Source organism: Artibeus jamaicensis, unplaced genomic scaffold (genome assembly GCF_021234435.1).
Source record: "Artibeus jamaicensis isolate MK-2021 breed Jamaican fruit bat unplaced genomic scaffold, CSHL_Jam_final contig_444, whole genome shotgun sequence".
Lineage (NCBI taxonomy): Eukaryota > Metazoa > Chordata > Mammalia > Chiroptera > Phyllostomidae > Artibeus > Artibeus jamaicensis.
The window spans coordinates 903790-917328 of NW_026521831.1; the positions used below are offsets into that span (position 1 = coordinate 903790).

Here is a 13539-nt window from a genome sequence, read left to right on the forward strand (position 1 = left end):
CGTATGAAGATGTCTACATACAGAAATATAATTAAAAGGTTAAAATCATAAAAACCACGAATCTGAGAATTCTCGCTTCTTTACTTTTCAACTGAAAAAGAGTTTAAAGCCATCTTCTTTATGTTTTTTAAGAATGTACTTATTTACTTTTAGAGAGAGAGAAAGGGAGGGAAACATCAGTCTGTGAGATGCATCAACTGGTTGCCTCTCACACGCACCCAACTAGGGACCTGGCCCGCAACCCAGGCACGTGCCTGACCAAGAGTCAAACTGGCGACCTTTCAGTTTGTGAGTCGCCAGTCTACTGAGCCACACCAGCCAGGGCTAGAGCTATTTTCAAGAAATTCCGAGTTTCATTATGCTTGCATTATGCCACAGCTCTGCCCTGGACGGTGTGGCTCAGCTGGCTGGAGCATCATCCTGTTACTGAAAGGTCGCAGGTTCGGTCCCCGGCCAGGGCACGTGCGGTCTCTGGTCTGGACACGTATGGGAGGCAACCAGTCAATCCTCTCTCACAGTGTCTCTCTCTCCTCTCCTCTCTAAAAAGCCATGAAGAAATGTCCTCAGGTGAGGGTAACCAACACGTAAATAAGTAAACGCACACCTCTTGCCCCAGTTCTGCTGTGTAAGCAGAACCATTTCCGGCAGAAAACCACCAGACCAGGGCAAGCGGCCCTCCCCCGGCCAAGCTCACCTGGTAGCCCACCAGGCCCCCCAGGGCCCAGGCGCGCTCCCTGCTGATCCACCTGGCCACGCTGCTGGCCCCGATCTTGCGCGGCTGCGTGACGGCGATGTGGCAGCAGGCGCCGCGCTGGACGCAGTGGTCCAGGACGTACTGCGGCAGCTGCGTGCTCTTGCCGCTGCCCGTGGCGCCGTGGATAATGACGACAGAGTTACTCTCGATCAGAGAGACGACCTGGGGTTGAAAGAGTCACCTTTCAAACTTGCTGCAGAATGAACGGCGACACCGAGTGACCCACGAACCAAAGGCAGCGAGGGGCCACAGGACCGCCGCGTGGGCAGCAGCAAGGCCCGAGGGCGCTGACGGGCGAGCCGCGGGGGCCGGGCTGGCTCCACTCTGCGCCTCAGCTTCCCCACAGAAACACACAGACACCGGGCCAGGCTCTCCACACCCTCGGGAGTCTAAATTTCCATTATTTTAAAGTTTTTAGGTAATTCTACTGAGAAAAACGAAACGCTACTGAGAAGTCCATGAAAACACAGCTGTCGCTGCACCCAAGTGGCTTTACATTCCCACTGGAAACTCCTCAGACACATCTGGACGGCCGACTTCCGCGGCCCCAGACCCGCCCGCCACCGTCCCGCGTCAGCCTGGACCCGTGTGGGCTCTCAGCGCCCGCCAGGCTACCCTCGGGACAGGGACGCCCCCAGCTAGTGCTGCCTCTGACCCCAGTGCAGGGCATCTGTGCCACCGCGCCACCGCCACGGCGCGAGTCCGGCTAGAGCAGGGGCACCAAACTCCTTTCCACCGGGGGCCACGTCAGCCCCCAGCTGCCTTCAAAGCACCGAATGTAACTTTAGGGCTGTATAAACGTAGCTACTCTTCAACTAGGAGCTGCCCCCGGCCGCATCCGGCCTGAGGGCCCGGTGCCCGCCACCCACGCGCTGGAGTGGAAGAAAAACCAGGCGCATTCAGACTCACCGGGGCCGCCTCCCCAGCAGCACAGTGAGCAGAGGCCCCGGCAGCCGTGCCCGAGGCCGTAAGGCAGGGAGAGCGGTGCGGGTGGGAGTGCAGGTGTCCGCCGGAGTCTGGCCCGGTCCTGCTCAGTGACACGCCCCAACGGGCGGGAGGCAGGCGTGCACTCCAGGACAAAGCGTGAGGAAAAGCCTCGGGGACGCGGGCGGGACCAGCGCTGCACTCGCACTAGAAAGACGGGCAGCGAGGCTCCGTCAGTGAGACGCTCTCTGGGGACCAGGGTTTACTCAGAGCTCCTGGGGGGGGGGGGGCGGCTCGACACCAAACAAATGTCAGATGACCAGCTCGGAGGCTGAACAAGCCAAGCCGCTGGCGTGAGGACCACACAAGCCACCTCCTGCCTGCCGTCCACACCCCTCCCCTGTGGCCACAGCCTCGAAGGGCCCAGGGCGCCCGCCCGGCACCTGGACTCTCAGCCACAAGTGCCGGGGCTCGGAAGTTGCTGGGACAGCAAGCCTGCGCCAGGACAGGGACGCTCTTACCTCTTCCTTACATCGGTTTATGGGCAGGTCGGGGTATCTGTAAGTCGTCTCTGGGATGCACATGGCATTGCTTAATCTAGCCAGCGCTGGCCTTGGACCTGGATTCAGACACAACAAACACAGTGCTACTTCTCATTTGAAAAAAGACGAGGCGAACAACCCAGTGTCCTTTCTGAACTGTACGCATGCCATGTGCTCAGTGGCACACACAAACACCGAACGCACGCTCCACAGGCTGACCCCGGGAGCAGGGTGTTTTGGCTGGTGCCCTGGTCCCACCACCCACCATTCCTGCCAGAGGGCACCCCCCACTCCTCCGTCACACCCACGGATGCTGCAGGCTCAGCACCACCTTCCAAGACAAGACCTGGGAGAGAGAGTTCTCGTCACTCAAAGATGGTACTCGGAGGGTGAGCTTACAGAAGCAGCGCTGCCACAGACCACACCGCTCTGCGCAGGGTTCCTGTCCACTCCTTGCTCCCACAATAAAGCGGCAGCAGCGGGCCCCACCCAACTTACGAAGTGCAGGCAGCCTGGAAAGGGGCAGCCCCACCCTGATGGACACACACAGCGGCACTCAGCCTGGCTTACTGGCTTGCCATCTGCCCGAAGTCCTCCTGTCATGCTAGACCTCTGGACGGACGCCACTTGGCAGGCTGACACAGCAGTAACCCTCGTGGTGTCCGACCTTTCACTGGGAGATGCTTTCACTTCCGAGTAAACCCATCCGCTCCCCCCTCCCAAGTTTAGGCCCAGGTTCAGTCCCTTCCCCAGACGCCGGTTCTGGGCCCACCACCCTTTCCTCCAGCCCTTGGTCTGCTGCCCCCTCTGCCTTGCTGTCACCCCCGCAGCCTGACACACCAAGCTCTTCTTTGCTCTCTGTGCTTGCTCCCTCCCCGCGCCTGCAGCACGCCGGCTGGTCTAATAATGAGCAACTAACTAGGGCCACTTGCCTACGTCTGAACCAGGGTGAGCAACACGTGTTCTGAGTTTTACAAAGAGGAGAGCCAGACCTCTCCGAGCAGAAGCCACTTCTCTGCGACTAAGTGCCCTCCTGGGGCATCAGAGCCACTGCCCCCGGGGGTCTGTCTGCGACCTGCCCCAGGCAGCCTGCCGCTCAGACAGCACTTGCTCCCAGGGCCACGCCTCACTTTCCTCCCGCGACTGCTCCCCAGGTGGTGCCTCCGCCCAGGCCCCCTTCCAGGAGCACGCTCACTGAAACAGCCTTCGAACTAACCACTCCGCCTCCAAAGCACTGAGCGTGAGCAACATCCCACATGCGAACAGCTGCTGACTTAGAAGGGCTCCAGTGTGTCACTGAACTCTGGGGAGCTCTGCACAGAGGCTGGGTGTCCTCGCCAACCCAGGGTTAAGAACTGACTCACGCCTCCCACTTTTGATGCTGCAGGTGTCTCAACCGACAGCAGGCCTTCCACACACTACACAGGAGGAGGCAGGCCCCATGAGCAAGGGCACCTGGGGAGGGGGTGGGGAGGGCTCTGCCGAAGACGGAGGGACAGGCGAGTGTGGGCACCGAGTGCAGCAGGTGGCTCAGGGGGCGGCTGCTCTCGGGGAGAGCTGCGGGCCGAGACGTGCAGGAAGACACAAGTCAGCGGCGGTGCTCTCACTGAGACTCAAACCTGGTCCAGGCCCAGCCCCTCTGACAGTGCTGAGGGGCTGACTCCCTGGGCACGTGCACTGTGAGGGCTGTGGCTGAAAGACCGACATTACACCAAGAAGAGCCAGAAGCCCTGACCGTGCTGACTGAACCGCAGCCCTCCCCGTCCACCTCGCGCAGAGGCAGGGTGACATTTCCAGGTCACCACTGATGGAGCCCGCCTCCAGGCCTGCGCCAGGGGGACAGCGGGACACCCGGGGCTGCCCGCAGCTGTGCAGCCTCGTCTGGGCGCTGGCGACACGTCAGAGGCAGGTGCCACGTGCCCCAGGGGAGGCCCAGCCAGGTCCCCGGTGACTCGAGGCAGGCTCGGCCTCAGAGCGCGCGGGTCAGCAGCCTGCTGCCTCTCCGTCCTCCGCCATCAACATCAAACTGCCTTCCACGGCCAGGAGACCTGGAGCCACGGGACACGCTTGGCTCTGTCCCTGAGGCTGCCCCACTGTGCAGGTCAAACCGGGAAAGTCAGTGATGAGGGGTCCAAACAGGATGGGGTGAATTTTAACCGCGACACAGTAACATTTTATATCTTGAAATCTGGACCCTGTGTGCTACAGAAAATCAGCTGAGTCACTGTGCATTGCGGCACCCAAGAGGCTGTGTCTCACAGGACCACCTTCCAGACCTGTCCACACAAGCAGGTGCCACGGACTGCAGCGGGGACGGCCACCTCCGCCAGAGGGTGGGCTTCCCCACACGCCGCGCCCGCTGCCTGACGCGGCCCTGGCACAGCCGTGGCAAACACTGCGGCACAGGGATTCCTCCGAGCGAGCGTATCTGTGGTCTGGCTGGGGCCCTGCCCAGCGTGAAGCCCACACGCCCCCGGACGCAGGGGCCAAGGGAGCAAACAGCGATGTCACGTGACACCAAGTCGAGTGGCACGAGCGATCCCTGGAGCCGCAGTGTTCACCGGTGGCCTGGCTCCCTCCCCAGCCAGGACCCTGCAGGCACCGCCGCAGCACTACGGCTGGGTGGGTGCCTGGGCCACAGCACACGGGGGTCCCAGTGTGCTTCCCCAGAGGTGCTGGACGACAGTGTCTTCCCACAACACACATCACACACGGCTGCTCCATGCTGCTCCTAAAGCTGCCTGTCCTCGCCTGTCCTCCCGTGCAGGTGACTCGCCAGCCCACGGACACCTAAGAGACGTCCACGGCTTCCCACAGAGAAGCACCGAGGCCACAAACCGGACTCTTGCTGGACACGCGAGGGCTGCTCCAAGGAGGCACGCACTCTGAACTGCCACGCCTGGGGACAGCATGTGCGGCGCTTCTGCCCCTCGTTCCTCCTCCAGGGCACCAGAGACACTGGACAAACCACACAGGCACTGCCTGACGAGACCAAAGGGCTGAGAGGCAGCGAGGAGACACCAGGCCGAGGCCTGCAGCAGGCGAGAATGCAGGGGGGAGGCAGAGGTGGGGGACAGACAGGGACAAACTGACCTGAGCACGGTGACAGAAACCCCAAACCACGCGGCTCAGTGACAGCGGACACAGAGCTGCCAGCGGCTCCGCCGTCAGGAAGCCGGGGAAGAGAGGGGGCACCGCTGTCCACGGCACGCAGGGCACAGGAGGGAGAGGACGCTGCCACTCACCGCCCCCCGCCCCGGGCTGGGCCGCAGGGAGCAGTAGTGCGGAGGCGCCGCCTGGCTGCACAGGTGGGCAGTCTGCGCGTAACCCTTCCCCGAGCTCGGAGCCGGAGGCCGACTCACGGACGGGCAGATGCAGTCGGTTCGGCCTGGCGGCTGCGGCTCAGGGGACTGAGCGCCAGCCTGCGGACTGGAAGGTCACCAGTTCGATCCCCAGTTGGGGCGCGTGCCTGGTTGTGGGGACCTTCAGAAACCAACTGGTCCATGTTCCTCCCCCTCCTTTCCCCTCTCTCTCTAAAAATAAATAAGCAAAATGTTTTTCAAAAAAGATATAATCAGCTCAGAAAAAACTGCACACTCACAGGAAGTAGTTCCGTCCAAACTCAGAATATACACTTGTGGGCGGGGGTGAAAAAGGACCTTCTACTTTTTCTTTTATATGTTTATATATTGCCTAAAATTCTGTTTTATTTTTTTTTAAACTGTAATAAGTTTTACTTTTTTAAAAGATTTACTTATTTATTCTTAGAATGGAAGGCAGGCATAAAGAGAGGGAGAGAAACATCAATGTGTGGTTGCCTCTCACACGCCCCCCCACCCCGAGAACCTGACCTGCAACCCAGGCATGTGCCCTGACTGGGAATCGAACCGGTGACCCTTCGGTTCTCAAGCCAGCACTCAATGCACTGAGCTACAACAGCCAGGGCTAAAAGCTGTGGTAATTTTAAAATAAATTCCTAGTTAACAGGACCATTATTAGTCTTCCAAAGAACAGACTATTTGGGAACTATATTTAAAAGGGAAAAGAATCCATTTAGCTCCCCAAAATGTAAATTAACAAGTTGTATGAATTCTATATTGACCAAACACTACGTCTCTCTCTTGCACTTTTAAGAACTTGATGTTTTGGGAGACTGGACACACACGACGCGTACGTGACATGTGAGAGAACTGTCCCCCGAAGCCCGTGTGGCGGCGCTAACCGACGCCACTCCCATGCACTCAGTCTGGAAGGAGGAAGGGGGCCTTCGGGTGCTCGGACAGCTCACAAGTCCGCCCCCGAGCGCCGCCGCACGCTACCTGGCCGGCTGCCGGGGACGTCCGCGCCGCGCATGTGGAGCTCCTGGGCCTCCAGCTGCCTGTACCTGTCGATGTACTCCAGCTCCGCGGACGTCTGGCTGACGGGCCTGCGAAGAACATCGAGAGTCAACATGTGGCTTCTGCAAAGCCACGGAGCCCCCTGCGCTACGGAAAAGATTTTTTCCATTTTTTTGCTGATTGATCTGAGAGAGAGACAGAGGAAGGGGGCAGAGAAAGAGACAGTGAAACACTGATCTGTTGTCCCACTTCTGACTGTGCCTCCTGGCCACCTCCTGCAGGCGCCCTGACCGGGTCGGGCCCCGCACCGTGGAGTCCAGGGGCGACGCTCTAACCAACCCGGCCCCCAGCCAAGGCTGAGCAGTGGTTTCCAACAGGTGCGCTGCAAGAGTTCTTAAAGCACGTGATCCCTGACTACCTGGTCGGGGCTTTTCCCTTAGACTGGCAAATTGGAAAAAACAACAACGGCCAACACAACAATGGCCGTCCGGTATGAAATGAATAAAAGTTATACCTAGTTTTTGTCAGATCAGCAAGAAAGAAATGTTCTGGAGTGCCACAGAATTGTAGTAATTAGTTTGCATGCGCCATGAGATGAAAAGGTTGAAAATCGCTGTGCTGGAGGAATTCTCAACTATTTTTACATTAAGTCACAGAAGAAATGCAAATGGTCAATAAGTAAATAAAAATCCACTCAAATTCACAGTCATTTACCAAGTAGATGCAAATTAAAATGATGAGAAACCACTGTCTCATCAAACTGTCCTCCAAACTGGCAAAAATAAGCAGCTCCCCACTCACAGGGGAGGGCGGGGACTCGGGCCTGGCAGCCTCTCCGCAACGCCTGCCCCCGTGCCGGTGCCGGCAGTGGGGGCCTGAAGGGCACGGGGGGGGGGGGGTGAGGGGCACCGGGAGAGGCCAGGCTCGGGCAGGGACCGACAGTAAGGACGACGGCCTCTGCACACAGCGAGACGGTCTGGGCAGAGAGAGAGGTCGGTCTGGTTCCTATGGTGACAGATGGCTCCGACTGGCGAGGGGTGGGGTGATGGGCACCGACAGCACAGGCAGGAACCGCCTCCAGGGTGCTGGTGACGGGGAGGGCCCAGGCAGCGTGGGTGAGCGTGGCAGCTGTGCGGTGGTGCCCCCAGACTGCATGGGCGCTTCAGACCGGGGCAGGAAAAGCAGAGTGAGGGTCAGGACTGACCACAAGGTCCCGGGTCCAGCAACCCCAGACACGCGCCTGTGTGCCCACAGAACGAGGTGTGGCCCAGGACAGACGGCTTGGAAAGTCCACACGACAGGCCGGCCCGGGGAACAAGAGGCAGGCACCAGCAGCCAGCTGTGAGGTGGCCGCCCTTGGCCGTGGCCTGCACCCCCACACCTCATGAGCAGGGAAGCAGCTCCAGATGCACAAAACGGGGCGGCCCCCACTTTGGGTTTTTTTCCTGCCTTCTCCACCCTCCAGGGCAGCAGGAGCTGGGAGACAGGACCAGCCCCCCGCCCTCCCCCTGCAGCACCCAGGAGGCATGTGGGCAGAGCAGGTGCAGAAAGTACAGGGCTGAGCAGGGCAACAAAGGCCCAGTGTCAGGAACCCACAGACCCTGGGGCCCGCCCAGGGCCAGGCCAGCCGGGTCGGCTGCTGGGAGCCCCAGGGGGCTCCGTGGGTGGCTCATGCAGGACAGCCCAGGGGCACTGCAAAGACTCTGGAGCCTGGGGACCTGACCCACAGCCCAGAGGCTGACCGGGGCCTGAACCTGAACTGGGCTGGCCCACTGCACCCCACTGCAGCTCCCAGTGCCTAGGACACACCAGTCACCACGAGGGCCAGGCGGGCCTCCGGCTGAAGCAACGCACACACACTTTGCCTACTGGGCACCCAATCTGGGGACATGGGTCCAACCGCCACACCTCACCGCAACCCCACCCCAACCGAGAGTCGGCTCCCGGCCGACACCCAGGCACCTACATTTTTAAGCCTAGAAAGCTAATCTCCTCCCGTGTGCTGTAACTTTAAAGAGCAGAGAAGGCCTTCTCACACAAGAATACACAAAAGGGACCGTCAAAAAGGAAAGGACTAGCGTGCTGAAACTACCATCTAAAACTCACGGATGCCGTCTGGGCAGCACGAAACTCACGGGCGGGGAGGCACCTGTGCACCTGGCACGGCAAGCCCTGCGTGGGGAGCACGCGGCCCGACCAGACGGGCTGGACCCCACGTGTGCGCTGACTGATGAGTCCGGAGAGGAAGTCGTTCTGGGAGGGGTGGGGGGACGAACGTCTAATGACGTCAGCTGGGTCTCCAACAGCCAGAAATGAAGGACCACGACCCAGGGTCCTCCGTCTAGAAGCCAAGGGGGAGGCAGAAAGATGCCCGTCTCCAGGCACCGAGGCTGCCTTCAAGTGCCAAGACCCCACACGGGGCGGAGGCCCCCACGGCAAGCCCAGAACAGTGGCCCTGGCTCCCGGCCTGCCCTCCGAGACCCCACGACTCCATCTTCCCAGACAGGTCCTCTTACGTACTTCCTGACACACCCTGCAACTTCACACGCGTGCATACTCTCACACGTGACAAATGACACGGTCCTGTTTCACGTCGCACCTGTAAAACTGCACGACTCAGCTGATGCACAGACCCAACCACGACGAGGACCAGAGAGCTGTGCCGCTCGCTCCACAGCCTCAGCTGCGTGTGCTCCGCACGACAGGCCTGGACGGGGCCGCACTTCACTAGCAACAACGCACGCCTTCCACTCACTGACACGCCTGATAAACACCCAGGGTTGATCGGGCCATGCCCTGCTGCACGGGAAGGATCGGTGCCCCTCCTCACCTGCACACACCCGTGTCCCCACCGGCGGCAGGAAACCCGGGGTCAGGGAATGGCCCACGGGCTCTGCACCGACCCAGCATCTCAGGACACAGAACAAAGCCCAGAAGGTGCAGCCGCACAAGGAGCACCTCACACCAGACCTTGACAGACCCGAGTGAGGGCAGAGGAAGGCGCTCCAAACGCAGGCCCAGGTGAAGGCCGCTCCGCAAAGTCAGGCACAAGCAGACTCTGGAGAGAGGGGCGAGCAGGTCAAGCGCAGGAGGGACAGTCTTCAGGGAGCTCCCACACTGCAGCACACTGACCAACGGACGTCCGGGCCCAGAGCGCCCACCCAACTCCACGTCTAGTGGGCGGGGCCCGAGTGCCGGACGGCTGCAGACACTCTGACCCCCTTGCTGGGTGACCCTGCACTGGTGCTGGTCCCTGCTGCACCCCCACCCTCACAGTGTCCGGGCCAAGGCACAAACAAGGGACATGTGCTGGGAGCTGGGAAGCTGGCTGTCCCAGTGAACAGCACGTCGGAAAGGACCGGAAAACGGAGCGAGAAGAGAAATGCAGACCAGTGACTCCCTGAGTGTGAGAGCAGAGAGACATGAGCCAGAGGTAAAGGGGACCACGAGGGAACAACGGTGGCGTCCTCCGCAGACAGGAGGAGACGGTGACCGAGGCGCTGGAGGAGAGGTCGCCAGGTGGGTCCGTGGGTACGACAGAGACAAGGGTCTCAGGGGACACAGCCGGAGGGGCTGCGGCAAGGGGTGCTGGAGCAGGGACAGAGGGGCACGGCACCTGCCAGGAGGTCAGGCTGGGACAAACGCCGCCAGGGCCGCACACGAGGAGCCGGGCAGGACTGCAGAGTCTGAGGCCCCCATGGTGCTCCACTCGGAGCACGTTCGAGAGGCCACCTGCTGAGGCCAGCGGCGGGGGGCGGGGGGACCACCACAGCGACCACCGAGGCCGTTCAGAAGGAGAAGCGGCAGCGCCCGTCCCTCTGCGGCCACAAACCTGACCAGACAGGTCTCAGGGTGAGTTTTCGGAGCCACGGGCCATGTGATGTGACAGTGTCCCCACTGACGGTGAGGCAGCCTGACGTCCGTCGCTCCCCCCCACCCCCCGGAGCAGCAGGGGCTGTGTCGGCCGCACGGAGCACGGCTTCTCACGCGCGACACGCAGGGCTGCCGGAGCCCTGTCTGCCCTCCCCGGCGCACGGGGTGGGGGGGGGGCGGGCAGGAGAGAAACGGTCTACGGCGGCGGCGATGGGAAGCCACTGCACAGTCGGGAGGCCCGGGGCCACGTGTGCAAGGCCCGCCGCTCCTCAGCAGGGCGTCCACCCGGCCCGGACAGCGGCCCGCAGTGCGGCAGCACCCGCCCACGGAGGCAGCGATTTCCTGCACCCAATTCCATGCGCCTAACTCGTCTTTCCCGGCCCTGACCTGTTGCGGCTTCACACCCTGTTCCTGAAGAGATCACACGCGCACCTCACCGCTATGCCGACACCCACGTGACGCCCTCCCGGACCAGAGCCTGCTCCGACCACGCTGCCACCGCCTGCTGGTGAGAAAGACAAGCAGGGTGTCACGTTCACCTGGCAGCCAAGGACACCGACACCGCACCCCCGCCCGGCCCCTCGGAATATGCGTTTGCCAGCAGGTCCGGGCGTGTCCTCCTCCTGCTCTCACTGGACGGACAGCGACCGGCTTCTACACGGCCTGGAGGTCGGGCCGAAGAAGCAGGGTGGCAGGGCTATTCCGAGTCCAGGCCCGCAGGGCAGTGCACGGCAGGCGACGCAGCCAGGGACCGTCCTCCCGAGGCGAGCGCAGACGTGTCACTTCACCGCCCCCACCAGACACACGCTCAGCGCATCCGAGTGCACAGAGGCCCGAGCCGCAGCAGCCGCGTGTCTGCAGGTGACTGCGCTGCCCCCAAAGGGCAGGCCAGCAGGGATGTCATGAGGGGCCTGTCTGCCCTGCAGTGAGCGCTCTCACACATCAGCTGTGCTCGTCAAACTGGCTTCAGTGGGGAGACCAGCCGGCTTCACTCCCGCAGCAGGGGACCCAGCCCCGAGCGGCAGGCCTGCCAGAGCCGCAGCGCCCCCACCGACTCAGGGCGTCTGGCGGCGAGGCCGCAGCAGGCCCACCAACCTAACAGGTGCGCTTGCAGCCCTTTCTGTTCAAACCTAAGTGGGAGTGCGTCTCTAGGTGGCACTTGACATGAACCCGGTAAATGTGCTTTAATAACAAGAACTTGTAATACGAGTGTTACTTCTAACAGCAAGTGGTACTTGCAGGAAATGTTTAGTCTGCAGGTTATCTCTAACTTTGTACATTTCCTTCCTGCCTAGCTACATAAAAGCCTTTTCAAAGGTGGTTTCTGGTACCCACCCAGTTAGAAACTAGAAGACTTCAGTCCATGACCTAGTCTTTGACCTGCACACCTGACCAGTGAGAAACTCACCCACTCGTCACGTTACTAAGGAACGAGTATCTGCTCATCAGAACCGTAATGCTTCACGCAAATAAGTGAGTGAGAACTTCTCCACAGGCTACAATGCCCCTCTTTGGCTGGACGAAACGGCCACAGCCCGACCCCACAGACCCACCCCCTGCCCCAGCCCCGATGGGGTGGCAAGGATGCTGCTCCGGGAGCTGCAGTGGCAGCTGGAGGAGCGCGAGAGGGCAACTCCAGGAGGTGGAAAACGGGCCGGGGGAGAGGCACAGGCGTGGGCTGCCGCCGGCTGAGAAACTACCAGGTCCCCCCCACAAGCATCCCGGCTGCCGAACAGAGACAGCTTGAAGCGCTCTGCTCCCAAGTGCAGGCTCGCCAAACCGGGGCCATCCTCAGCAGGTGACGGCTGACCTTCCCTGCGATTCCTGCACCGTCAGGTCCTAGCGCCTCACCCATTCAGACTAGACACTGCATTCTATCCTATAAACTCTTTATTTTTAAAAAAGATTTTGGTTACTTTTAGAGAGGGGGGAGGGAAGGAGAAATGGAGAGAAACATCAACGTGCAGTTGCTTTGCATGCATCCCCTGCTGGGGGCCTGCCCTGCAACCCAGGCGTGTGCCCTGACTGGGAATCGAACCTGCAACCCTTTGGTTCACCAGCTGGGTGCTCAGTCCACTGAGTCACACCAGCAAGGGCCATCATATAAACTCTTTAATTGTACGTATTAAATTCTTACATCCCCAGCACCCAACATGCCTAACGGGAGGCCAGACAGAAATGCCTGTGGTCACCTCCCTGGCTGGGAGATGCCTTCGAACCCCGCTCCAGGCCGCTCCACAGCCCCACACAGGCCGCACTGTAGAGCAAGGGAAACGGCCACCAAAACGTCTGAACTGCGCCCTCCCTGCTGCTCTCCCTCTAGGTTCCGAGAGGTGTTGGCAGGGAACGATGTGCTGCCCTGGGAAATGGTCTGCCTCTTCAAGCAGGTTTCGGAGGACGCCCTGGGTAGGAGGGGTGGGCAGCCGAGGGGCCCCAGCCCGCCTGCCTGCCCAGGGGACCGCGCCCGGAGCGCGGACAGGGGTGAGATTCCCACGTTTCCAGCTACGTGGCCAGAAACAGGGAGGGCAGGCTCCGCGCGCCCACACGCAGGGCACGGGACCTGCCGTGTGACCCCACCCAGTCGAGCTGCTGGGACCAGAGGCGTTCCGAGGCCCACCTCCGGGTCAGGGTGCGCGACATCGGGAATGAGAACAGCAACACGACGCCACCCAGGTCAGAAGTCAAACCTCCCGTGGCGGTGCCCTCTCTCTTCAATGGGGCTTCTTTCTGAACCTCTGCAAAACTGCAGTGTTTCTTAACAACTCAAATGTTTCCTAAATACTTCAAAAAAGTTTCTGAAATATCTTCTCATACCTCAAAGCACGTCACAGGAACTAAGGCATTGCTTTAGGGTAGAATTTGACGAATTCAGGGTGAGACGTGGACATGAACCTTGACTCTGATCTTAAAAGGGAATCGTGCAGAGGACAAAACTGACGTGTGATGGGAACCCACTCTCCTCTGACCCACGGTGGCCCCGAGTGGCCCCACAGCAGGCAGGCAGGGGGACAGCGCCAGGCGGACCCACTGAAGACAAAGCTCCGCCCCGACACTCACACTCAGTCTCGGCTGAACTGAGGGAGGGCGTGGGAGCCGCCCTGGAGCTGCG

At 60.8% G+C, this 13539-nt stretch overlaps 2 protein-coding genes across 2 annotated transcripts in view; one reads left to right on the top strand and one right to left on the bottom strand.

Moving 5' to 3' along the window:
- TDRD9 (tudor domain containing 9) overlaps nucleotides 1-6672 on the bottom strand; it is a 51787-nt gene extending 45115 nt beyond the window's left edge. Inside the window, exons 1-3 of the mRNA XM_053665985.1 lie at nucleotides 6540-6672; nucleotides 2200-2297; nucleotides 695-916 (exon numbers count right to left, since the gene is read on the bottom strand). Of these exons, the coding sequence (XP_053521960.1) occupies nucleotides 695-916; nucleotides 2200-2297; nucleotides 6540-6672 (453 nt within the window). The remainder of the gene's footprint in view (nucleotides 1-694; nucleotides 917-2199; nucleotides 2298-6539) is intronic.
- A 5259-nt stretch (nucleotides 6673-11931) lies between these two features.
- Nucleotides 11932-13161, top strand: RD3L (RD3 like). Its single transcript, XM_053665986.1, is given in 6 exon segments — nucleotides 11932-11968; nucleotides 11971-12062; nucleotides 12064-12080; nucleotides 12082-12228; nucleotides 12754-12923; nucleotides 12926-13161. Coding segments are annotated over 6 exon segments (699 nt in total).
- The last annotated feature ends 378 nt before the right edge of the window (nucleotides 13162-13539 follow it).